The 24,068-nt window shown below is 32.5% G+C and overlaps 2 protein-coding genes across 3 annotated transcripts; both read left to right on the top strand.

The window, feature by feature from the left end:
• The first annotated feature begins 1,492 nt into the window (after positions 1 to 1,492).
• LOC149891282 (uncharacterized) lies at positions 1,493 to 3,846 on the top strand. Its single transcript, XM_090082960.1, has one exon. It carries the CDS (start codon positions 1,660 to 1,662, stop codon positions 2,986 to 2,988), a length of 1,329 nt encoding a protein of 442 aa, XP_089939086.1. The 5' UTR covers positions 1,493 to 1,659; the 3' UTR covers positions 2,989 to 3,846.
• LOC149891281 (uncharacterized) lies at positions 3,839 to 6,320 on the top strand. 2 transcript variants are annotated; one of them, XM_090082962.1, is made up of 8 exons: positions 3,839 to 4,274; positions 4,363 to 4,527; positions 4,657 to 4,830; positions 4,945 to 5,019; positions 5,139 to 5,189; positions 5,446 to 5,681; positions 5,848 to 6,025; positions 6,127 to 6,320. In XM_090082962.1, exons 1-8 carry the CDS (start codon positions 4,031 to 4,033, stop codon positions 6,285 to 6,287), a joined length of 1,284 nt encoding a protein of 427 aa, XP_089939088.1. In that variant the 5' UTR covers positions 3,839 to 4,030; the 3' UTR covers positions 6,288 to 6,320. The 2 variants fall into 2 exon arrangements, with proteins under 2 accessions (XP_089939088.1, XP_089939087.1); XM_090082961.1 differs by having other exon boundaries at positions 3,933 to 4,274; positions 6,109 to 6,320.
• The last annotated feature ends 17,748 nt before the right edge of the window (positions 6,321 to 24,068 follow it).

The raw sequence follows: 24,068 nt of genomic DNA, 5'->3' as shown, positions 1-24,068 counted from the left end.
ACAACAGGCGAAGTACTGCGCCAGTATTGGCTAACCAATCGTTGGCCGGCCAGTGCAGGCAAAGCATCGATTAAAATGTTAGACAAGGCTGCGCGTGTATACGTAAAATGATCCCTTATTCCAGTGTTGGCACATAACGGATTTTTGGGCCTCGAAAAAAGAATTCGAATTCTTTTTTGCCAAAAAAAGTCTTTTTTGGCACATGTGCATTAATGTGCCAGATTAATCTGTCACAATAATTATTGGCACACGATAATTAATTATGGTAATTATAAACCAGATTCACTTTTATTTAATAAAATCTGGCGTATGTTACTTGATTTTTCATCTTTGTCTTGGTAAACTGTCAGTTAAAAATAGTTTTGATTAATAAGTACTTGTTTAGAATTTTATAAAATATAAAACAAATTTTGCTATTATCATTTTTCGTTAATATACTGTTATAAGTTAAGTTATTATTAAATATATATATATATATATATATATATATATATATATATATATATATATATATATATATATATATATATATATATATATATAACAACAATTATAAATGTATTCCATAAAATTGAGTGCTCAATGTTCTTAAAAGAACAGAGCAATAAATTATTAGAAATCACTTTTTAATTTCAACATTGTGTAAGATCCCAATTTCATTTGTTTGGTGAGACTGTCAAAAAGTTAGAAGGAAATGATAAAAGTGCAGTAGAAGTATCAATGGAGTTTTACAAGCACTTGCATGCAAATTTATACCATTTATGGCAGATAATCTTTCAAAAAAACTTGAAGCAGAAGCATTATTAGATAGAGAGCATGTAGTTTCTGTTGTAGTGAGATTTTATAATACCATAATTAGTTATTTAAAAAAGTGGGCTGATAGATTTTGTAATGAAGCAAGGAATGTAAAATATCTTATGTTAAAGGAAAAATTTCTATATGAGGATTTTAAGGAAGTGTACACATATTTTCTTAATAAAACTAAATCATTACCTATTTTTGTCATAAGTGATAATGACATTTTTGACTCTTATTGTTTTATCAAAACTTGTTTAGATATAAATCTAGAAAACTGGGAAGCTAAATCTGTTCCTATACTATTAGGATGGAAAACTGTTTTAGAAGTTATAAATAATGTCAATACTGTAGTAAAGCCTCAACTGCTAGAAATTCTTGGTGCATTTGTATTTACTGTTCCAGAAACTAATGCAGAATGAGAGAGAGAGAGAGAGAGATAGGCATATATATATATATATATATATATATATATATATATATATATATATATATATATATATATATATATATATGCTTCCTGATGATCCTACTGATAGAGAAACAAACTGTCAAAGAAAAAGAAAAATTAGATAAGTGTTTTTACTAATTATATATATATATATATATATATATATATATATATATATATATATATATATATATATATATATATATATACTGTCATAATAATAATAATAAAAATATATGTTATCAAATAATATATGTATTTGCTATAAAATATTTTAAAGATGGGTGTTTTTCATTTTAAAAATATAAGCTAATAGATAACCTTAAATCAATTTTACTTTTGAAAACTATTGATAAAATGTATATTTAACATTCAGTTGTATTTAGTTATACTATTTATGGTTATTTCAAGGCATGGCTGCATATTATAGACAAAAGAAACACCGTCATTTTAAACAACAAAACCAAAATGAATTTAAAGCTTTCTATTCAGAAGAAAATTTATCTGAATATTTGGACACTGCAATTGATTCATCTATTGAAATTGATTCTTCTAGTAATTTAATAACCTATCAATCTGAAGATACTCATATTACTATTTCTGAACACGATAACAATTTTATTTTCCAATTTGATTCATCTTTTGATTCAGAATACTTTACTCGTACATTTCCAGAGGACAGTTTTTCAGGTAATGAATCTTTTTATCAGCAATCACCTGATTTAACAGAAACCAATTGTTGTGAAAAGTTACAAAAATGGGCTGTAAACCATCGAAGCCATTTGACTGTTGAAACAATTGAAGATTTGTTAAAAATACTGAGGGCAGAAAGCATTCCTAATTTACCAAAGTCTGCAGTTACATTGTTGCAAACAAAATCAAATAAAAATATAAAGTTAATGAATATCGTAAAAAACACAATGGGATATTTTATGTTTCTTGATATAGAAGAAGGTTTAAATGATGTCATTACTGAGGATTATACTGATAGTGTTATTCGTTTATTATTTAATATCGATGGTTCTAATCAACAATTTTGGGCTATCTTGGGACTTATTTTGCACAACGAATATAATTCACAACCATTTATCATAGCTGTTTATAGTGGGGATTCTAAACCACAAAGTGTAGATGTTTTTTTAGAAGATTTTGTCTCTGAAGCAAAATATTTAGTTTTAAATGGAGTAAATATTGGTCAAGTGACCTTTAAAATAGAGGTTGTAGGCTTTTCCTGTGACACACCTGCCAGATCATTTGTTAAAAAATGTAAAGGACATGGTGGTTATTATGCATGTGAACGTTGCGAGACCAGAGGGACGACAATTAAAAAAAAAAGAGTTTATCCTAATATGAGATCTAAGCTACGAACAAAAAGTAGTTTTGAAATGAAAAGTCAAATTGAACACCATTTAGGTTCAGGTAAATCCCCATTGTTAGATATACCAGGTTTTGACCCAATTAAATCAATGTTCTTGGATTCTATGCATTTAATTTACCTTGGGGTCATGAAATGGATTATGCAGCAGTTAATTGGCACTAAAAAAGTAAACCATAAATGCAATCTATCTGTGGAAGATATTAAATGTTTAAATTTAAAATTGAAAATCTTAGTGAATTTTATACCCAAAGAGTTTCAAAGAAAAAAGTTTGATATACATAATTTTGCACATTGGAAAGCCACACAATTTCGTTTTTTTTTTACATTACTGTGGATCATTGTTACTACACAATATTCTGCCTAGTCAAATGTATAAACATTTTCTGCTTTTAGTTGTGGCTTGTCGAATACTTTGTGATCCTCAACTTTGCCTTCATAATGTAAACTATGCCAAAGAGTTATTGAGGAAATTCTTTGAGCTAACTCCGTCATTTATGGCACTGGTTCACAGGTAATGAATATACACAATTTAATCCACTTAGCTGATGATGTTGAGTACACTAAGATGTCTTTATCTACAATATCTGCATTTCCTTTTGAAAACCATCTTGGTAAAATTAAACGACTAATTGGAGGAAGAAATAATACTTTGGGTCAGTTGGCTAGAAGAATATCTGAACAAAAAGCCTGTCCAAAATTAAAAAATAAAAATGCAATTAAGAAGAAAGTTCTTATAATGAACTTTAATACTATGCTTGAAGATGATGTTAATTTTGAAGATATAATATTTCAAGGAGTTACACTTAGCATTAAAAAGCCAGATGACATTGTAAAAATGTGTTCTGGCCATATTTTTAAAATAACAAGAATCCGAAAAGTGCAACATAATTTCTTTTTGCAAGGTTATATATTTATGGATGTCAATGATGTTTTTTCAGTATCCATGTGCCTCTTCAAAAGTTGGAATAATGAAACTTGGAAGAATATCCACAAATGAAGAAACAGTTTCTTTAGAAAATATTGTTAAAAAATGTGTTTTGTTTGAAAGCAATGATAATACATTTGCCATAACTTATCTTCATGATTCATAAAAAAATCTAAAATACATTTGTTAACTTTATATTACATTTATCAATTATTATTGTATTATACTAGACTGTTTAATGTAACATACAATACAAGTCTGTTATTTGAATTTGTCAATAGATTTATCTTATTTGAATAGTGTTATGAATATTTGAAGGCTTTAAACTATTTTATCTTTAGAATATTTTTTGTTCAGATTTACTGAACAATAACTGTTTATTTTAGTTTGAAATAATCAGTATTCAAAGTAACTGAATTACAGTATTTTGTAAAAGTAATTTTAAATTTAATTTGCTATTTTTATAAGGTATTTAATTAATATGAATCTTCAGACAAGTACAACTCATGTTGTAGTCAAGTTTCTTGAAAAAACATGGAAAAAAAAGCATGGAAAGGAATGTATTGATGTTATTCCAATTTTATGGATGTATTCTAAAAAAGACAAATTATTCTGTAAATATCCATCTGAAAACGAGTATCATGCGCTTGATTCAATGAGTAAAATGTCATTAATACCAGGAGTTTTGTGGAAGAGTTTTGAAATTGTTTTAATTAAAGAAGCAAGTATGTAATTCAAATCTTTATGTAATCAATTTTAAATGCGTTTTAACTTAAATGCTGTCATATTAAAAGATATTTATTTACATGATAGAAAGCTATGAACAAGGATTGCGACGGATGATTAGGGCATGCTCTGAATTTGTAGTACAGAGCAGTAATTTTGAAGATCCAAATAGTTCAGAAGGAGAATCTGTTCCTGTTAAATTAAGCAGCTCTGAACTTAAAGCATCTTTAAAAGATATCTCTTCATTTAAAGGTATGGTATTTTTTTATTAATGCAAACAAACATTACTTGAAATATTTTAAAAAATTGAAAGATTTATTTAACCATATAACTGTTTTTTTGTTTTTTTTTTAAATAATCACTATATCTTATCTGTTTTAGAGCTTAGTATTGAAAGCTCTGGAGATAGTGATATTTCAGAAGAGTCCTTTGTTTCCTTTAAAGTAAAGAAAAAACGATCATCATCTCGTGATGAACAATCTAATGATTCATCGTTCTCGTCCCCCAAAATAAAGAAAATAGCGTCTTCTAAATGTAACAGAGAGAAACAAAACCGTATGTTTTCTTTAATAAAAAAAATCCTTATAATTACAAATAACTGTTATTGTTGCTCACACAAAAAAATGCGTCAAAGCAATTTTTATTATTCAAAAAGTTTATTATTTTCAGAAATGATAAAGTATTCCAGTATATCACATGAAGACACCAGGAAACATTTAAGCGACGATAAAACAAATAAAAAAGGTAATGCAATATAATTCTTAGTTTACATTTAAATATTATTTTAATTTTTTTTCAATGAAATCTTTTTTAGAATGTTGATCATTACTTACAAATGTAATATTTTGAAAATATTTTTTTAGATGTGATACTTAATCCAAATTATAAGTATTGTCCTACATGTGGCTCTGCAGGTTAGGATATTGTCAAAAATTTTTTACTTACAATTCTTCATTCATTGTAAAGAATTAATTTAACTTTTCACTTGAATGAGGAAATGACACTATGGAAACCTTGTTTAAACCACACAAGTGTGGAAACGGACGTTAAACATTGAGAAAAAAATTACATAATGATAATGATAATTTAATAATTAATTACTGATTTAGTTATTTAAAATGGTTGTTTTTCTTTACTAATGCAAATATAAAATATATGTTCTCATGACAGCTAAAGATGCTCCTGCGTCGAAAGCTAATCTGGAGTCTGCCAGGAGAAGCATTGAATATCGTATTAGAGAGGAAGCAAAAATCACAAGAACGTTATTTAGTCTTAACAATAACACTGTTGATATCCACAAAATAATAACCGAACAGACGATTAACGAATTACCATTCAACCGTATAGAGAGTTTCCATGATTTTGATAACCAATTGAAGAGTGATGTAGTAATGATTCAAAAACTGGTAAACAATTTAGTATTGATTCAAAAAATGCTAGAAATATTTGTTTTAAGTCTGCTACGAAGTATTGTTTTATTAAATATTATTTTTTATTTATAATTAATGTTATATTTAATTATTTGATATTTAGTATATGAATTTTATCTATAGATTAATTTTTTTTTTTTAGAAATGCTTCATGATGTTAAATGTGAAAAGTACATTAAAACTTTCGGAAAATTTATCTTTTGTAATTCCAAAGATTATTTTACCGAATATTCAAGTGCTTTACAGTGCCTTTGGACGAGAGTCAAATGGTGTAAAAAAATTGAATTTTTCTGGCACAGAAAATTACAAATATTTGCTAGGTATATTGTCTTATTTCTAACTTTAACAAACATGAATAAAGTATTATTTTATTCATTTCTTACTTAACCCTTAAAATACACAGTTTTGATGTTTATTTTAGAAGTAATAACAATCAGATTTCCTGAGATGAACGAAAAACAAATTTCTAGTCAAATAAGTCGCTGGTTTTCAGGTGCGAAGGATAGAGCTGGTGGAAAGAAAAATAGATTGCTAAATAAAAAGAGTGGTGCTGGTGTTGAAATTGAAGACGAAATTCTATAAATTTTTTTTTTTTTAATTATACAAAAAAAAACATTGAAAAATAATACTTTTGTCTTAAAAGATTACCTTATAAAATTGATGCTATAGTGTCATGCCAGTCTTGCGCCAGTGTTAAACAGTACTGGCGCAATACTATGCCTGTTGCGAATTTTTAATTAAGGCAGTACTATACCATTACCAGATGCCAGCTATGGTTAAGTACTGGACATTCAGTACTGGCAAAGCGTTATCATCCCATGGAAATGCCAATACAGAACCAGTACTGACTGCCAGTATTGCACCAGTATTAGACAGTACTGGCGCTGTACTGCGCCTGTTGTGAATTTTTGCTTGGGTTGTGTCTTTACGTCTTGAAAAAATTGGATGAAGGAAACGACTTTCAAGATACTGTTAATACCTTGTGGTGATTCTAAAAATACGTATATAAAAATTACCCTCTTTCAATAGAGAACAAGCACCATCACGTCAGACATTACAAACTGAAAAATTTTTAAAAATAAAGTTTTTTAAAAATAATGCACGATTCAAACGGAGAAAAAATTCATGTTTACATTATGATCAAAATATATATGAGCCAGAACCCATGTCCACAAAAAAAGTGGCACGCAAAAAAAATTTGCAAAAAATGAAAATGTTCTAGAATTGGCAATCCATAGTAGTTATGAGGATGTTGGTCAGGTCAAGAGACGCTATATTAGCAAACACTGTATAGAACTGTTTTAGAAAGGCAGGCACCTTGCAGAAAGTACAGGTTGCAGTTTATGCTGAAGATGATTCTTTCAAATTGTTTGAAGAGAAGTCAACGAGCTTAAATCACGTGGTTTAGATAGATGAAGACTTTGCTGTTGTGTACAAGTGAAAAATTGCTATCACAGATTCAGAAATTCTGGATTCCATTTTAATTAACAATTGTGCTGAGGTAGAAGAGGAGATAGATGAAAAGCCAAAATTATCAGAGATTGCACGTGCAATTGAGTTACTTGAATGCTAGTTTCTTTTTGACTATAATGGCATCGAAATCCGACAATTACTGAGCCCAATAACGAAGATGTTTGACAAACATTCTTTAGAAACAAAAACGAATCGAAAATGGACAATTTTTTCAAAAAATTGTAAAAAATTTATTATTATACAAGGAAAAAAACTAAATTCGCATCTTCTTCCAAAGCTCTTTTTCTTTTTTTACTCTATTTCTGTTAAAATTTGATAGTAATTTAAAATAGGTCTCTTTAAAGAGGATTTTCAGTTATTTGAAATTTTCGTTATTCGAAGTAAATTCTTATTCTCCTAGGAGGTTTGAATAACTGGGAGGTTACTGTATATTATACAGTAACCTCCAAGTTATTCAATTATTTAAATTGAAAGTATTATTTTTCCCAGTAACCGAATTATACAGTGTATAATTCTTCAAATTTGTCTACGGAAGAGACTGAAGCAATGACAATTATTTATTGCTAATTACGTGCATGTTCAACATCATTTAGTATTGCTATTGATGTAAAGATTTCATTAAAAAAAATGGTGGTTATTATAAGATACCCAATTTATTTTTATTTAAAAAGAAGAATGATTTTTACCATATTATCGATATAGAAAGTAAAAATACTGATGCATTGATTTTAACTCTCTTTTTAAACTTGGAACTATTATACGTTTACAGGTATATAAAACTTAAACCTATCGTATGCTTACAGGTATAAATGAGTACATTGCAAGCTTGGTATCACTGTACATCATATATTGAGTATTCAAAGTTATAGTGATTCGAGCCAGAATACAGATTAATTCAATATTTTATTGAATAAATTTCCGATAAACTGCCAACAACGAATAACAGGGACATCCTATTTTGTCATGTTTTAGAATAATTGATTTATCTATAATAAGCGTTTACAAAGTCATAAAAAACCAAAGTTATAAAAAATACAGCAGTATGCAAATATTTCATTCATATTCACTGAAAATGTATGAAATTTTTATCGATTGTTCCTCTAATGTGATTACATAGCATAATTTACTCTAAAAATTATAACTTGTAACGGAAGGAAGAAATTCAAATTTTATTGAAAACATTACCGTGCAAATGTTTATAAACATTTTTATGCTCCATAAAATAAAAATCTAAATTTCATTAGGAAAATATATTATCAAAATTAACTTATTGAAGATAATGTTAAACTTAAATTAAGTTTAAAAAATAAATAGGAAAGTCTAAGGAACTGTCACGAGAAAAGAAAAATTATATAATTCGTGCTTTAGAAAAGAAGATTCTTCTTAAACAAATTTCTGAGGTTTATGATGTGGCTAAACCAACAATTAGCGTACAAGTTAAGAGGTATAGAGGCCGTGAGACTCTTGAAAACCAACATCGTTCAAGCAGGCCAAAGATAAATACAGAACATCAAGACAGAACTTTAATAAGGCAATCAAAACAAGATCCCCGCAAAAGATCTGTTGGATTAAATGGCATTTTGAGCAAGAATTACGGTGTGAGTGCAGCGTAGATAATACAAAAAGTCGCCTGCGTCAGTATAATTTGTTTGGTCGTCGTCCTGCCTAGAAACCATTAATAATATTAAATAATCGCTCAGCCCCCTTCAAAAGAATGGTCAAAAGAATGGTCAAAATTTTTCATGATAGCGATGTTATCAAGTACGTGAGACGTCCGAAAGGTGAAAGATTTGCTCCTAAGTATCAAATCCCAACAGTTAAACACAGTTTTGCCAACAATGGTTTGTGGATCTTTCAGTCGTGATTCTTTTGGTCCACTTCATCGTCTCGAAGACATAATGAATCAGAATGTATATTTAGATGTAATCAAAAATTTTATGTTCCCACATGGAGAAAAGACAAAATGCCTTTTGGTTGGATTTTCCACCAAGACAACAATCCAAAGCACCGTGCATACTTTATCAAAACTTTTTAAATTCGAAAAATTTCTACTTATTGACAGACCTTCTCAAAACCCAGATTTAAATCCAATAGGACATCTTTGCAAACATCTAGATCGTCAATTGAAGGGCGAAACTACTATAAAAAGCGGGTTCTGGCTCATTGACATTTTTGCGCAGACTCATTGACATTTTTGCGCATTTTCATAATGAGATGACATTATGAAAAAAGGTTGTGAATGACTTAATTTATTCTTTGTAGTAGTTCAAGTATGGAAAAAGATGTTTATATTTTTCTCTTCGCGTTTCTCTAATTCTTTGTGCATGTTGTTTTTGTCGTTGTTCTTCAAATCCATGTTTTAGTAAGAGTTTAGTATTGGTATGAATGGGTAAGGTATTTAATTTTTTAATTTTATTAATATAATTTTCATCAATTCTTTTTTTGTGATTATCATCGTGGAATTGTATGGCCATTCTGTGTAATTCTGGATCAAAAGTGTTTATTTCCTGTAGTTCGCTGTAAAGGAATTCCTCAAATTCTTCTTGTTCTGTAATACTCATTTTTATAACAAGAAAAAATTTATTTAAGTCATTTTAAAAAAGTTTTTTTCACTGTATAATTTACAAAATTAAATTTAAAAAAGGGATGCTTGAGAATGGAGAGTTTGGTCCGAGAAGCAAACCAGCTCCGATAGATTCATATCCTCTTCCGCTTTTAACGTAAACTCCGTCTTTGAATGATCCTCCTTTAGGCCAGGGTGTTAAAAATAATCCGTTTCCTCTGTGCGTTCCCATTTTCATTCCATTTCCATTCTTTTTCAAATAAACGATACCTCTTCCTGCAATTTTATCAACCATAGCAGAACCTGCAGAAGATCCTACACCTGCTAACAATCCGGTAGCAAGAGCTGGAACTACTCTTGTTGCAAGTGTACTACCCAACATACCCAATAAAGGTAGAAGAGCTCCAATAAATCCTCCTTTCACATTTGCGTTATGTTCCAATTGGGTTTTGCTCATTTTAATGGTGACTCCAACTCCTCGATGGAGAGCGTCCAAAAGTTTTCGATGTTGATTTTGTGTTACAAGTAAAACGTCGTTTCCGTTAAAATCATCTTTTGAAATACGGATGCTCACAGGTTTACCTGCTATCATTGATTTTTTTATTTTTTCAATCTGTCCCTGAGACACATTTAATTTAACACTAACATATTTGCTCATTTTTAAATGTGAGAAAAAATATTTATTTCACTTCTCGAATGTGATAACGGATCGTAATCTCCTCTCCACGAAAATCAACCAAATTTCCATTTTGATCGACAACGCGAGTGATCATTGTGGAAATTTCTGGGACTTTGATAGGGAGGTAAGTCAAATGAGTTGGTCTTTCGATGATTTTAAAACCAGGACCAACAGCTGGATAAAAAGAGTAGATGCAATTGAGTTGGGATCCGTTGACGTAAGCAGACCCGATGACGTTGTTGAGGATTCTGATCGTGTTGATGCTTGAAATTCTAACAATATCGTCAGACTCGTATTCCGAATTGGAGTCTAATTGTCTTTTTGTAAATCCTAAAACTGATGCGATGCTGTTTTCCACGTTCAAATCCATCAAATAATTCATTCCAAGTGTGATGGTTGATTTTAAAGTGTTTAAATTGGATCCGATTTTTATGTTATCGGGAGAGTAGCTGATTTTATTTGCTGTGACGTAGCTAGCGCTTTGAGACGCATAATTTTTTATTGTGTTTGAGACAGTCTTTTGTAAATAATTGTTGATGTCTTTGATGTCGTAGCTCCCGTCTGGAATGACGACGTTTTCCCAATGGGTTCCGTTGTTCATGCTATACCGGAAAGAATTGTTTTTGCTGATGATGTTTGGAAAGCTGTTGTACGTCTCAAGCCCTAGAAAAGCCATTTCATAAGTTTTTCCTTTTTCAAAAACGATTTTGTCTAAAAATTCTGTTATGATTACGTTGGAATTTCCGTCCACGTCGATGGTTATGCCTGACATTTTTTTATTATGTAACATTTTTTTTAAATCCTTCGGATTCATGGAATTTCACAAGTGAAATTTTAAATGGTTTCTTTTGGAAAATAAAAAGTGTCAAATCCGCTTCGATATTTTCCATTGTCCTTTTTTGACGACAAATCAATCACCGCAAATCCGTGAGGTTCAGACCAACAATGCCTACAAAACTTTTCAAACTCTTTTTTTCCCATATCACTCGAAACGTGATCTTGATAAATGTGGTTAATGTTTTTTAAGTCTTGCGGAAAGAGACAGATAAAATTGGTGTTTTCTCTGATCGTTTGTCTTGGGAGCATGAAATAATTTTGAGCGAGGTAAAAGCAGTCGACGTTAGAGTGTCTTCCTCGGATGTAATATTTTTCACATTTGTTTTGTTTGGTAAGTTGCAAATCGTCAAAGATCATTAAATTGTTTTTGGATGAATCAAGATCTTCAGGATTAGGCACATCGTCAGCCGTTTCAAAAAATTCACACTCCATACCCTCGGTTTCGGAAAAATTTTTTGAAAGATCGTTGATAACACATTCAGGGTCTAGTTTCAATTTTTCAATTTCGGTTTGCACCTTGAACAAGTCGAGAATTATTTTTTTTGGTAATTTTTTTTCGAACGAACTTTTTAGTATTTTGTACTCGGGTTGGAAAAGAGATTTTCCAAAAACTTGCAAATGGTTATAATCCAACCATCCAGGTCTGAGCAATAAATTGAGAAGCAACGTTGTTTTTCCACATCCGGATTTCCCAACGATGATTCCTCGAATGCTTCTCGGTAAAAGCTTGTTGTTGTTTCTTTTGATTTTTCCAATATTCCATGACAAATCAGACACTTCCATTTTTAGTTTAAAAATATTTTTTTTAAATAAAATGTACTGTGTTAAATGCAAAAGGAAAACAGAAACGAATCATTTGAGAAACGAAATCACAAAAAACAACCGGTATATGGTTAAAGGGGTTTGCAACGTTTGCGGAACAACCAAATGTAAGTTTGTTTCTTCGCATGCGTTCAAAGGATCATCTTCGCATACGGCAAAAGGAGGAGACTTGGTGGAAACGATTAACAATTTTTCAAAAAAAATAAAGCTTCCATGGGCAAAATTTCCAGGAGAAATGCACATTCCAGGAATGAATTTTGCAGGACCTGGCACAAACTTGGACAAAAGACTCACATCCACCGATATGTATCAAGAGTGGAGCAAACCGGTAGACCGAGTGGACAATGCAGCATACCATCATGATTTAGCTTATAAATATTTAAACGACGTTCAAAGCAGAAATTTGGCAGATCAAATGATGCTTGAAGAAATGAACTCCATTCCAAACCCTACTCAAAAAGAGATAAACGAAAGAAAACTGATCACTCCCATCATCAAAGCCAAAGCTAAATTCGGATTAGGTCTAAAAAAAAAGCACCGGAGAACCTGAAATGGACGGATCAACTTGCAAACGAGCTTCATAAACCAGCCATTCGTCATTTTAAAAGAAGAAAAGTGTTTGTGAACGACATGGATGAAATATGGGCCGCAGATTTGGTTGACATGCAATCGTTTTCAAAATTCAACAACGGCGTAAAATATTTGCTCATGGTGATCGACGTGTTTTCAAAGTATGGATGGATCGTTCCGTTAAAGAGTAAAACTGGAGTTGATGTAGCTAACGCTCTAAGCAAAATATTTGAGGAGAGAAGGTGTACAAAGATGTGGGTGGACAAAGGTAAAGAGTTTTATAACAAGCATGTACAAGCGTTGGGAGTGCAATTGTATTCCACTGAAAACGAGGAAAAAAGTTCTGTTGTCGAGCGATGGAATAGAACGATGAAAGAGAGAATGTTTAAATATTTTTCAGCCAACAATACCAATAAATACATTGACGTATTAGATGAAATGGTGAAAAATTACAACAACGCCAAACACTCTTCTATCAAAATGACTCCAGTGGAAGCCAGGGATAAAAAGAATAAATATAGGGTTTGGATGAACCTGAATGGAAAGACGCAAACAGAAAGAGCAGAACCAAAATTTTCAATGGGAGACAAAGTGAGGATCGTAAAAAAGAAGTCTCATTTTGAAAAGGGGTATACACCGAGATGGACTGAAGAGGTTTTTACCGTGTCAAAAGTTCAGCATACGAATCCACCCACGTATAAAATCGCTGATGCTAACGGTGAAGAAATTAAAGGTACATTTTATGAACAAGAAATGCAAAAGTCAACTCAAGACATATTCAGAATTGAAAAAGTCATTCGAAAGCAAAAGAACAGATCTTTAGTCAAATGGTTTGGATATCCAGATTCATTCAACTCTTGGGTGAATAATGAAGAATTGATACGTTTGCAAAAATAGTCTCGTCGTTTTGTATGGCAAGAAAAAAAAATTTTTGATTTTGAGTTAAATAAAATCTTCTATATAGAAAAGAAATGAATAAGATGATTGAATTAATAAATGTGTCTGAAATTGCTATGTATAAGCGCATGAGAGATAATGATTTGTATATGTTCATGTCTAGGTATCAATTGTTGTTGAATGAATTACGTTGTAGTATGTATGAAGCAGAGAATTTAGATGATATGAATGATATCCTTAAAAAGATGTATTATTTAGGAGAAAAATTGGCTGATGATTTTTTAGAAGTACAAGATGAATATCGTTGGGATAGAGAAAATATGAAATTGAGAACAACCAAGAATAACTTGAAGTTTTGCTATCGTAAAATGAGTGAAATAGTTCAAATGATGATAAAGTTAATTCCTTAGTCAAAGGGTTAGGATAATAAAGAAGTGAAAAAATTTTTATTTTGAGTTAAATAAAAATCTTGTATATAGAAAAGAAATGAATTTTATTACAATGGAAAATTTTGATGAGAGCAAATTATCAGTTGGAGAAATTTACGCAGCAACAAAACCAGTAGTCTATCAAAAAGTGCCAGTAAAATATTCTTATCCAACTGGAGATGGTCCTCTTGTATTACGAACACCTACATTATTTTCGTATGGTGTGTGTGAAAATAAAGATCCGGTAACACAAAAATTGACTGGATATTCCATGCCCTTTGTTTGCTTTGATGCTAAAAAGGGTAAAAGTGAAGAAGAAGAAAAGTTTATTAGCACAATGGAAAAGATTACTTTGTTTATTAGAGGTGAAGTAGATAAATTGTCATCCAAACTTAAAAAGGGAGGAAGAAGAAAGCAAATTAATTCAGACGAATTGAGTATTTTAAAATATAAAGCTGGACATGCTGATGCAGCGCCAGTGTTTTATGCTAAAATGTATATAACTAAAGGATCTAAAAATGAAGACGAAATATTCATTACTTCTACATTTCATAGAAAGAAAACAGCTCTTGATATAAAAAATGGAGTCAAAGGAGAACATCATAATAAAAATTTGGTCTTATCTTCTGGTCATGATTTTATCAATCAACGATGTTATGCTATTGGAGGACTTAGAATTGAGGGGGTGTATATTGGCCCTTCGATTGTGTCTATTCAAGTTAAACTGTCCGAAGCCATCATCGTAAAAAATGCATCTTTACCTCATAGCATCATGATGTGTGAAAACTTGGATTTGGGAGAAATGGATTCTGACGAGGAAATGTAAAAGCACAAAAAACTGAAAATAAAACGACTTAAAACATTTTATTTTCATATTAAAAAATGCATGCCCCACACAAGTTGCTTAAAAACAGCGCCTCAGCAGAGATTTACAATTTTAATTTCCAACTGAGTCATTTAGAGGATAGAATCAAAGAGTTGGAACGAAAAAATATGAAAAACATTATTGTAACAAAGAAAAAGTTGGATTATCCCACCTATTTCAACACCTACAGACAGCACGAGATTTTTGCTCAACAAGACATTAAATTTCCTCCTGTATCTCACAAGCAGATATCGTTGTCTGTAGGTTTACAATTAGACAAAGGAATTGCTGTCATCACTTTGATGGATAAAATAAGCAACCAATTGAATTATTTCAAAAACGATGCTATTTTTTCCGAGTCTGTGGATGACATAGTTATGACCATACACAATTATAACAACCAGGAAGTCATAGTTAAAAAAGGTGAAAAGCTTTGTAAAATAAACTACATCGATTCGAATTAAAAAAAATGTGTCTTTGTTAAAAAGATGGAGATAATCAAAAACACTGAAAAAATTTATCCAGTTCTTCCAACGGCACCATCAGATGGAGGACATATTTACCGGCTTCAAAAAATAAGCGAGATCCAAAAAGAAATAGAGGATGAAAAAGTGAAACGAATGGCTTTGAGTAAAAAATACCATCGAGCGGCAAAAAAAATTCGTTTCACCGACGACGGATTACAAACGGTATGCATTGGTTTAGGGGTTACAGGGATTGCACTTTTATCAACCGTTGTTGCCACTCCAGTTTCGATTGCGTGTGAAGGGATTGCTGTTGTATTGGGAGCTTTATCCATTTTCGGAAATCATCAGAACAAAAAAATGATGCTAAAGGCTGAAAAGCACGAAAAATTGAAAGTTCTTTCCGAGTCAAAATTGAATACGATTAGTGACCACATTTCAAAATCTCTTATGGATGGATTTGTGAGTGATTCCGAGTACGAACTCATTCTCAGCGAGCTTCAAAAATTCAAAGCCATGAGTGAAGAAATCCGAACCAAGACAAAAAGCGTCATTGACGAATTGACTAAAGAGTCGTTGATCCAAAAAGGAAGAGAAGACGCGATAAAAGCATTCAACAACTTGTTTAAGAAATCATAGATTTCCATGGATTCAAAGAATCTAAGAAAAACTAAAGAATCAAAAAAGAAATAGTAAACGCAATCGAGTTTTTGTTTTAAGTTTTTTTCTCCGTATTCTAAAAATGTCTTTTTTTAGAATACAAGATCCTGAAAAGCGAGATGAGATTTTGAGAGAATATAGAGCTAATAGAGAAAAGCTTTATAATGAGAGTCTCAACACCAACATTTCAGATGCAAATTATCAGACTGATTTGAGCAAGTTTTTTAAACCTCTGATTGAGAGCAATGAAAATATAAAAAACGAACTAAAAAGCATCGCATACAAAGAGGTTGAAAACACTCCACTGGCTTTGACTTATCCAGAAAATGAGACGTCTTTTGAAAGTCCAAAAAGTGATAATACTTTTGTAAAAACTTTTGGAAAAATGAATGTTGGAAATATTGCAATGAAATATTTATACACTTACGCAATAGTTAAAGATAGTGCAGACAAAATGTTTGGAATTCACGTAAAAAAAGAAGAACCCGGAAAAATGTTTATTGGAAACAAAGAAATTTTTATCGATAATAACGACGTTATTATTGACGGAGAAAAGTATGAGGGGACGACAGGTTTTTGGGAATTGATCACAAAAAATGTACCTGATACAAAAAAGGTAACAGACGAGGACATGAAAAATTATGAAAAAATACTCGTTGAAACGCATGCAATAGAGAAGGAAGGGAGACCAACCCTGCCAAGAGCTTCGGGAGGTCATAAGTGGAAAACGATTGTTTCACCCATTTGGAAAAAAAATTACACACTAACGAGTGGAAGAAAAGGTCGAGGAGTGATCATTCTTCCGAGCAATCCAAATGTGCTTACGCAAAGGCTTAACTTGAGCATCGCTGCAGGACATGCTGGAAATATAGCATCGAGAAACGAAGCCGTTGCCATTTGTGACGAGCTTTTGAGACAGGGGGAAATTAACAAAGAAGAATACAGAGCGATTCAAAAATACATCGAGTCGTGAGAACGGATTTAAGAAATCGTAGATTTCAATGAATCCAAAGGATTTAAAAAAATATTTTCTCATTTTAAAAAAATGCTCATTGTGAACAACAGAAGATATTTTAAAAAGAACGTCGTTGGAGGTGGAGGAATCATGGACGCGATTAAAAATTTTTTGAGGAGAATGGCAGCCACAAATGCTTCACGATCGTCTCTTCATTTATTGAGAAAAGCAGCAGCAAGCGAAATTGGAAGAGAAGCAATCACAGCCGCCAAATCAGCTGGAAAAGAATTAGCCTCTTCAGCTATATCCACTGCTAAAGACGTTGCCATCGACAAAGGAAAAAAAGCGCTTGAAAAAGTTTACGCCAAGACAGGAACAGTGAATCCAAACCAATTACTCACCACGATTGTAAACGAAGCGGCAAAGCCTGATCCGTATATTAATCCAATGGAAGAGCTGCATAAAAAAATGTTTGGTTCTTCCATTCAAGTGAAAAAGAAAATGACGAAAAAGAATGCGGCTAGAATCCAAGATCTCGTTAAAATGGGGAGCGGGCTTTTGATTGCTTAATTATTTTAACAAATCAAAAATGACATAAATTTTTTTTTCTCATTTTAAAAATGATAAACACCGATAGATTAAGAGTTGATGAAATGCCAGAGTATGACACTGGAATTGAAAAAGTTGATTTTTTCGAGTACCTCCCAACAAACCTCGATTTAAATTCTTCAGCAGAGATCATTTTTGAAATTGATTGTCAATCTGTGCAAACAGTTCCGTCTGAGGCTTACATCCTCGTTTAAGGGGTTCTCAAAAAAGCGGATGGGACTGCATACACAGCAGCAGACAACATTGCTCTGATAAACAACGCCATCATGTATTTGTTCAGCGATGTCACCTATGATTTATCAGGACAACAAGTGGAAAGGGTTATGTATCCAGGTCAAGGAACAACCATGCTTGGATTGTTGAAATACCCTTTTGGTTTTCAGCTTGCAGATGGTTTGAAGCAAATGTGGTATAAAGACACTTCAAACGCCACCGGAAATTCAGGGTTTGTTGTAAGGCGAGACCACTTGTTTGCAGACACGACATCCATTGGTGCATTTTCGTTCAAGATACCATTAAAACACATTTTTGGTTTTTGCGAAACTTACGACAAAGTTGTCTATGGATTCAGACACAAAATTACCTTTTCAAAAAAAGAATACGACGACGCCATTTACAGAGCCGAGACTGTTGCCGCAGGAATGATCGACCTTAAAAAATTCAGACTTTTTATGCCTAGAATTGAGTTGGATGTTTCGAAGAAATCCGAATTCTTGAAATTAATGGCGAGTAAAATTCGCGTCCCAGTAGCTTATAAGTCAAACAGAGTCGAAAGACAGGTCATTCCTGCTGGTCTCACAGAATTCACTTGGACCCTAGGAAGAATCACAGACAAAAGCGTTCCGAGATATATTGTGCTTAGACTTCAGACAAACAAGAATTCCAGTCAAATTATAAATCCAGCCATTTTCAACCATTGTGATGTCAGCAATTTTTTCGTAACCGTCAATGGAATAAAATATCCAAATTACAATTACGATTTGAATTTTGGAGAAAAGAAAATTACCATGGCTCATTCTGATGCGTTCTCTTTTGACGATAAATATTATGGTACAAACGAACTTGTTTGTCAATCTGGTTTGTCTCTGCTTGAATATAAAAATTTGTATCCGTTGTTTTTTGTAGACATTAGCAAGCAAAAAGAAAGAGTTGTTTCTGAAACGGCAGAATTGGTGGTCAACCTCAAATTTCGAACAGCAGTACCAGAAAACACCGTTATTTTTGCAGTGATCATTTCAGACAGATTGATCAATTTCGATTCCGACGGAACCAACATGAACGTTGTTTATTAGGTTTGAAAGTTCGTCATGAGATTCTTAACAAAAATGATCTAAATAAATTTTTTTCTTTTTAAAAATAAAACATGAGATATACAAAAAATTATCTGAAAAATTTGCTTATGGAAAATGGAATCACATTAACCTCAAACAAATTGTTGCCTTTGATGATGATTGCGATTGATAATAATCTAATAAGTAACGATTCGCTTTTGAAAGGTGTAAAAGAACACAGGTCAGTGGGTCGACCAAAAAAAGAAATAAAAATGAAAAATGAGAAAACGGAAAAAAAACCGATCGATCCAAAATATGAGAGGCTTGCTTCAATTCGAAATAAACCTGTGTCTGTGAAAACAACCAATATGGAAACCGGGGAAGTGGTTGAATACAAATCCCTTTACAAAGCAATGAAAAAGACAGGACATGGATGGAGATATTTAGAACGTCGAAATGGAAAAGTGGAAGATGGAATAAAGATTGAAATTTTAAATTCGGAAAAGCTTGAAAGAAAAAGTCCGTGAGAAATGTAAAAAATTTTTTCAATTCTTTTTTCAGAGAATTGAAAAGAAATAAAAATATTAGAAAAATGATTTTGGGTTAAATAAATTTCTTGCTATAATAAAAATGGAAAACAAAACGTTGAAAGAATTAAAAGAAATTGCTAAAAGGCAAAAAATAAGAGGGTATTCTAAAATGAGAAAGGGGGAACTTATAATGGCTTTGCAGCCTCCTAGAGTTGTCTCTGCTCCTGCTTCTCTTCGTAGGCGAACGACTGAGGCAAGACCTTTGCCTGTTAATGCTACCGTGGTGAGGTTTGTTAGACCAGCTGTAAAAGTTTCAATAAAGCCAACAAAAGTAAGGATTGTTCCTTCTGCAGTGATAAAACCTCCTATTGCTCCGAAACCAGCAATCATTCCACCAAGACCTGTGGTAAAACCTCCTATTGCTCCAAAACCAATTCATTTGCAAAAACACATCCTTGATGAACCGGTTTTAGATTTAACACCTGCCATAACACCAAAACCAGTCATTCCACCGAGACCTTCATTTTTTTCAAGTCTGAAGGCAGCTGCAAAAAGTGTGGCGTCGTATGTTAAAACTAAGTTTGATGATGTTAAAGATTGGATAGAACCCTACGTTCCTGAAGTAGTCAAGGAGAAGGTAAACGAATCAGCGGAACAAATCGATAAAAAGATACAGTCTATCAAATCACTTGTATTAAAAACAGTGTATAAACATCCCGTGCCAAAGCCTTATAAAATAAAATTCAAGTTGACTGAACACGCGTTGGGTAGTACTGTTAGGTTATATTCTTACGAGTCTTCTTCTCAATATCAAGACATTGCATCCTTTTTTAATTTGGTAAGAGAGTCTGCCATTCAAACCATGGAGGGAGAAAGGAATACAAAAGTAAGAATTATTTTAACGTGCGAAATGAAATCTGTAAGCATCATGACCGGTGAAGAAGTGACTCGGGAAGCAAGCTTTTCATCCAGCTCGGAAATTATTCGAGCAGCTACAGATGTAAGAGAACTCATGGGTGAAATGGAAGAAAAAGTCTTGGAAAGTAGTGTCAAATACAATGCTTTAGGTTCTAATAGCATCCTATCTAAGATTTTAAGAATGGATATAAACTTTATCGATTACACACCTCTCAGCGGTGGATCCTACATTGAGCTGACTGACGATCTAAAAGACAAAAAGGCAATCATCAACATGAAAAACAACGACAATCAATGCTTTAAATGGTCAGTTACCAGAGCGTTGAATCTGAAAAATAAAAACAACGAAAGAATTGATGAAAACTTGATTGAAAAGTCAAAAGAGCTGAATTGGGAAGGAATGGAGTTTCCTGTGAATTACCATAATATTGACAAGTTTGAAAAAAATAATCCAACTATTAGCATCAGCGTTTTTGAGTATGAAGATGAAAAACCCAACCCTTTGAAAGTATCTGACTTTCTCGATCGAAAGCATAATGTTGATTTGCTGTATATTAAAAACGAAGACACAGAACATTACTGTCTCATTAATAGTTTCAGTCGATTTGCCGGCTCCTCAGCATCAAAAGGTAAAAGAAAACAACATTTTTGCAGAAGGTGTCTTCAATGTTATGATCAAGAAGAAAAGCTTCAAAAACATCGAGAAGATTGTTATAAAAACGCGCCAATGAGAATTGAACTTCCTAAAAAGGGTTCAACTCTTCAGTTTAAAGGTATCGGAAAGTCAATGAGGGTTCCATTTATCGTATATGCTGACTTTGAAAGCTTTATCAAGCCGATAGACACGTGCGCTCCCAACTCAAACCAGTCTTACACAAAAAAGTTTCAAAGACACGTTCCAAGTTCCTTTTCCTATTACATTAAATGTTTTGATGAAACCGTTTATGATGCTGAACCATCCATTTCCGTATCGTCAAACGAGAACCAAGACGTGGCTCAATTTTTTGTCGAAAGTTTGGAAAAAGAAATAAAAGAAATTTTCGGAAAAATCGAGAAAAAAAAGATGGTTTTGACAAAAGAGGACGAAAATAATTTCAAATCCGCAACAGTTTGTCACATTTGCAATAAAAATCTCAAAGACGACAAAGTACGTGATCACTGTCATTTTACTGGAAAATATCGAGGAGCGGCTCACGACGATTGCAATAAAAAATTTCAAGTTCCAAAATTCATCCCGGTCGTTTTTCATAACTTGTCTGGATACGACGCTCATTTGTTCATCAAGAAATTAGGTGGAAAGATCACTTGCATACCCAACAATGAAGAAAAATATATCAGCTTCTCGAAAAAAATCAAAGTTGAGTACATTGGAAAAGATGGAAAACCAAAATACAAAAAAATTGAATTGAGGTTCATCGACAGCTTTAAATTCCTTTCCTCCAGTTTGGATACTTTGTCTAAAAATTTAAAGCCAGAGCAGTTTAAAAGCCTTGCATTACATTTTGAAGGTGAAAAATTTAATTTGCTTTGTAAAAAAGGCGTGTACCCTTACGATTGGGTGGACGGATTCGATAAATTTCAAGAAACGCAATTACCACCAAAAGAAGCGTTTTTCTCAAAACTTAGACACGAGGGGATAAGCGACGAAGAATACGCGCATGCGCAAAAGGTTTGGAATACGTTTCAATGCAAAACGTTCAGAGATTATCACGATTTGTACAACGCGTCGGATGTGTTGATACTGGCAGATGTCTTTGAAACTTTTAGAGACACTTGTATGAAACATTACAGTCTTGATCCTGCTTGGTATTACACCTCCCCTGGTTTGGCTTGGGATGCTATGCTAAAGAAAACTGAAGTTGTAATAGAGCTTATAACCGATATTGATATGCTCAACATGATTCGAAAAGGAATACGCGGTGGAATCTGCATGATCTCCAATCGACATGGAACTGCTAACAACAAATACATGAGTGATGATTATAAACCTTCAGAACCTTCGAAATTCCTTCAATATTTAGACGCCAATAATCTTTATGGATATGCTATGAGCAAACCTCTTCCAGTTAGAGGATTTAGATGGATGACTGAGGATGAACTTTTAAATTGGAAATCCATGCCTTGCATTCTCGAAGTTGATTTAGATTATCCTGAAAGTCTTCACGATTTACACAATGATTACCCTTTAGCTCCTGAAAGAATGCTTGTTGGAAAAGTGGAAAAGTTAGTTCCCAATTTAAACAACAAAGAAAAATATGTCATTCACCATGAAAACCTAAAACTCTATGAACGAATGGGGTTGATCACTACAAAAATTCATCGAGGTATCACCTTTGAAGAAGAACCTTTCATGAAAAAGTACATTGATCTCAACACCGATAAGAGAAAAGAAGCTACAAACGAATCTGATAAAGAATTTTTCAAACTCATGAACAACTCTGTCTTTGGGAAAACCATGGAGAATATTCTAAAACGCGTTGATGTTAGACTCATTACCACGAGAAAAGAAGCTATAAAATTATCTAAAAAAATTAAATATAAACGAAACACCATTTTTGATGAAAACTTAATCGCGGTTCACATGGAAAAGACATTTGTTTTTTACGACAAACCTGTTTTCTTGGGAATGAGCATCCTAGACATCAGCAAAACCCTCATGTATGAACATCACTACGACTACATGAAACCTAAATACGGGGATAAGCTGAAATTACTCATGACTGATACTGATTCGCTCTTTTATGAAATAGAAACGGAAGACTTTTACAAAGACATTGCTGATGACGTTGAAAGCAAGTTTGACACGAGCGAATTCACGAAAGATCATCCTGCCATTCAAAACTTTGGATTTGACGTTGGGTTTAAAAATAAAAAGGTCATCGGTAAGTTTAAGGATGAAACAGGTGGTAAGCAAATTAAAGAGTTTGTTGGGCTTCGTCCTAAGATCTACTCTTATGAGGTCTTTAATGAAAAAGAAGAACACAAAAAATGCAAAGGAATTCAGAAATGTGTAGTTGAAAAAAACATCACTCATCAAGATTATAAAGAATGCTTAATAACTAAAGAAGAACAGCTCAGAAAAATGAATGTCTTACGATCTCATCATCACGATGTCTACACCGAAGAAATCAACAAAGTCGCACTCAGCTCTAACGACGACAAAAGAGTCATTTTGGAAGATGGAATACACACGTTGGCTTATGGTCACTACAAATTAAAAAAGGTAAGTGATAAAGACGAGTAACAAAAATGAAAGATTTAAAAAAATAACAAAATAAAAAAATGAGAAACAAAAAAATAAATGTGGAGGGAATTGTTTTACCAAACGAGGCTTTATCCACTATTCAGTTGATGGAAGCAGCAAAAAAACTAAAAATAAAAAACTTTCGAGGAGTTTTTGTCAGAGACGCGTTGCCAAAAAAGCCAAGAAAAAAAGAATGTGGAATAGTCAACACGGGGGATTCGAGCACAGATGGGTTTCATTGGGTGTGTTGGTTCAAAGACGGAGACAAAAAATACAGCTTTGACTCTTACGCTCAGCCACCTCTCGTCGAGCTCGTTGACTATTTGAAAAGTCCTGTCTTTTACAACAGTGAAAGGGTACAATTTGGAAACACGTCTTATTGTGGACACTTGTGTCTTTACGTCTTGAAAAAATGCGAAGAGGGAGACAGCTTTCAAGACGTTGTCAACACCCTTTGGTGATTTTTTAAAAGTTTTACTCATTTAAAAAATTTTTACCCCATTAAAAAATGATTAACAAATTTAACAGAAGCGAATTCAGTGCTTATTTTGATAATCTTGCATCAGACTCAGCCAGCA

The sequence above is a fragment of the Hydra viridissima genome, unplaced genomic scaffold (genome assembly GCF_058129835.1).
Source record: "Hydra viridissima isolate aposymbiotic clone 2 unplaced genomic scaffold, HvirCarnegie_v1 scaffold_3, whole genome shotgun sequence".
Taxonomy (NCBI): Eukaryota; Metazoa; Cnidaria; class Hydrozoa; order Anthoathecata; family Hydridae; genus Hydra; species Hydra viridissima.
The sequence above is the reverse complement of the archived record's forward strand: the minus strand, read 5'-3'. Positions and strand labels throughout refer to the sequence as shown.

Coding starts and splice junctions, on each gene's coding strand:
- LOC149891281 (XM_090082961.1), top strand. CDS start 4,031: ATGAATCTTCAGACAAGTACAACTCATGTTGTAGTCAAGTTTCTTGAA. Junction 4,528..4,656: donor AGATATCTCTTCATTTAAAG/GTATGGTATTTT, acceptor TATCTGTTTTAG/AGCTTAGTATTGAAAGCTCT. Junction 6,026..6,108: donor AAATTACAAATATTTGCTAG/GTATATTGTCTT, acceptor TAAAATACACAG/TTTTGATGTTTATTTTAGAA.
- LOC149891282 (XM_090082960.1), top strand. CDS start 1,660: ATGGCTGCATATTATAGACAAAAGAAACACCGTCATTTTAAACAACAA.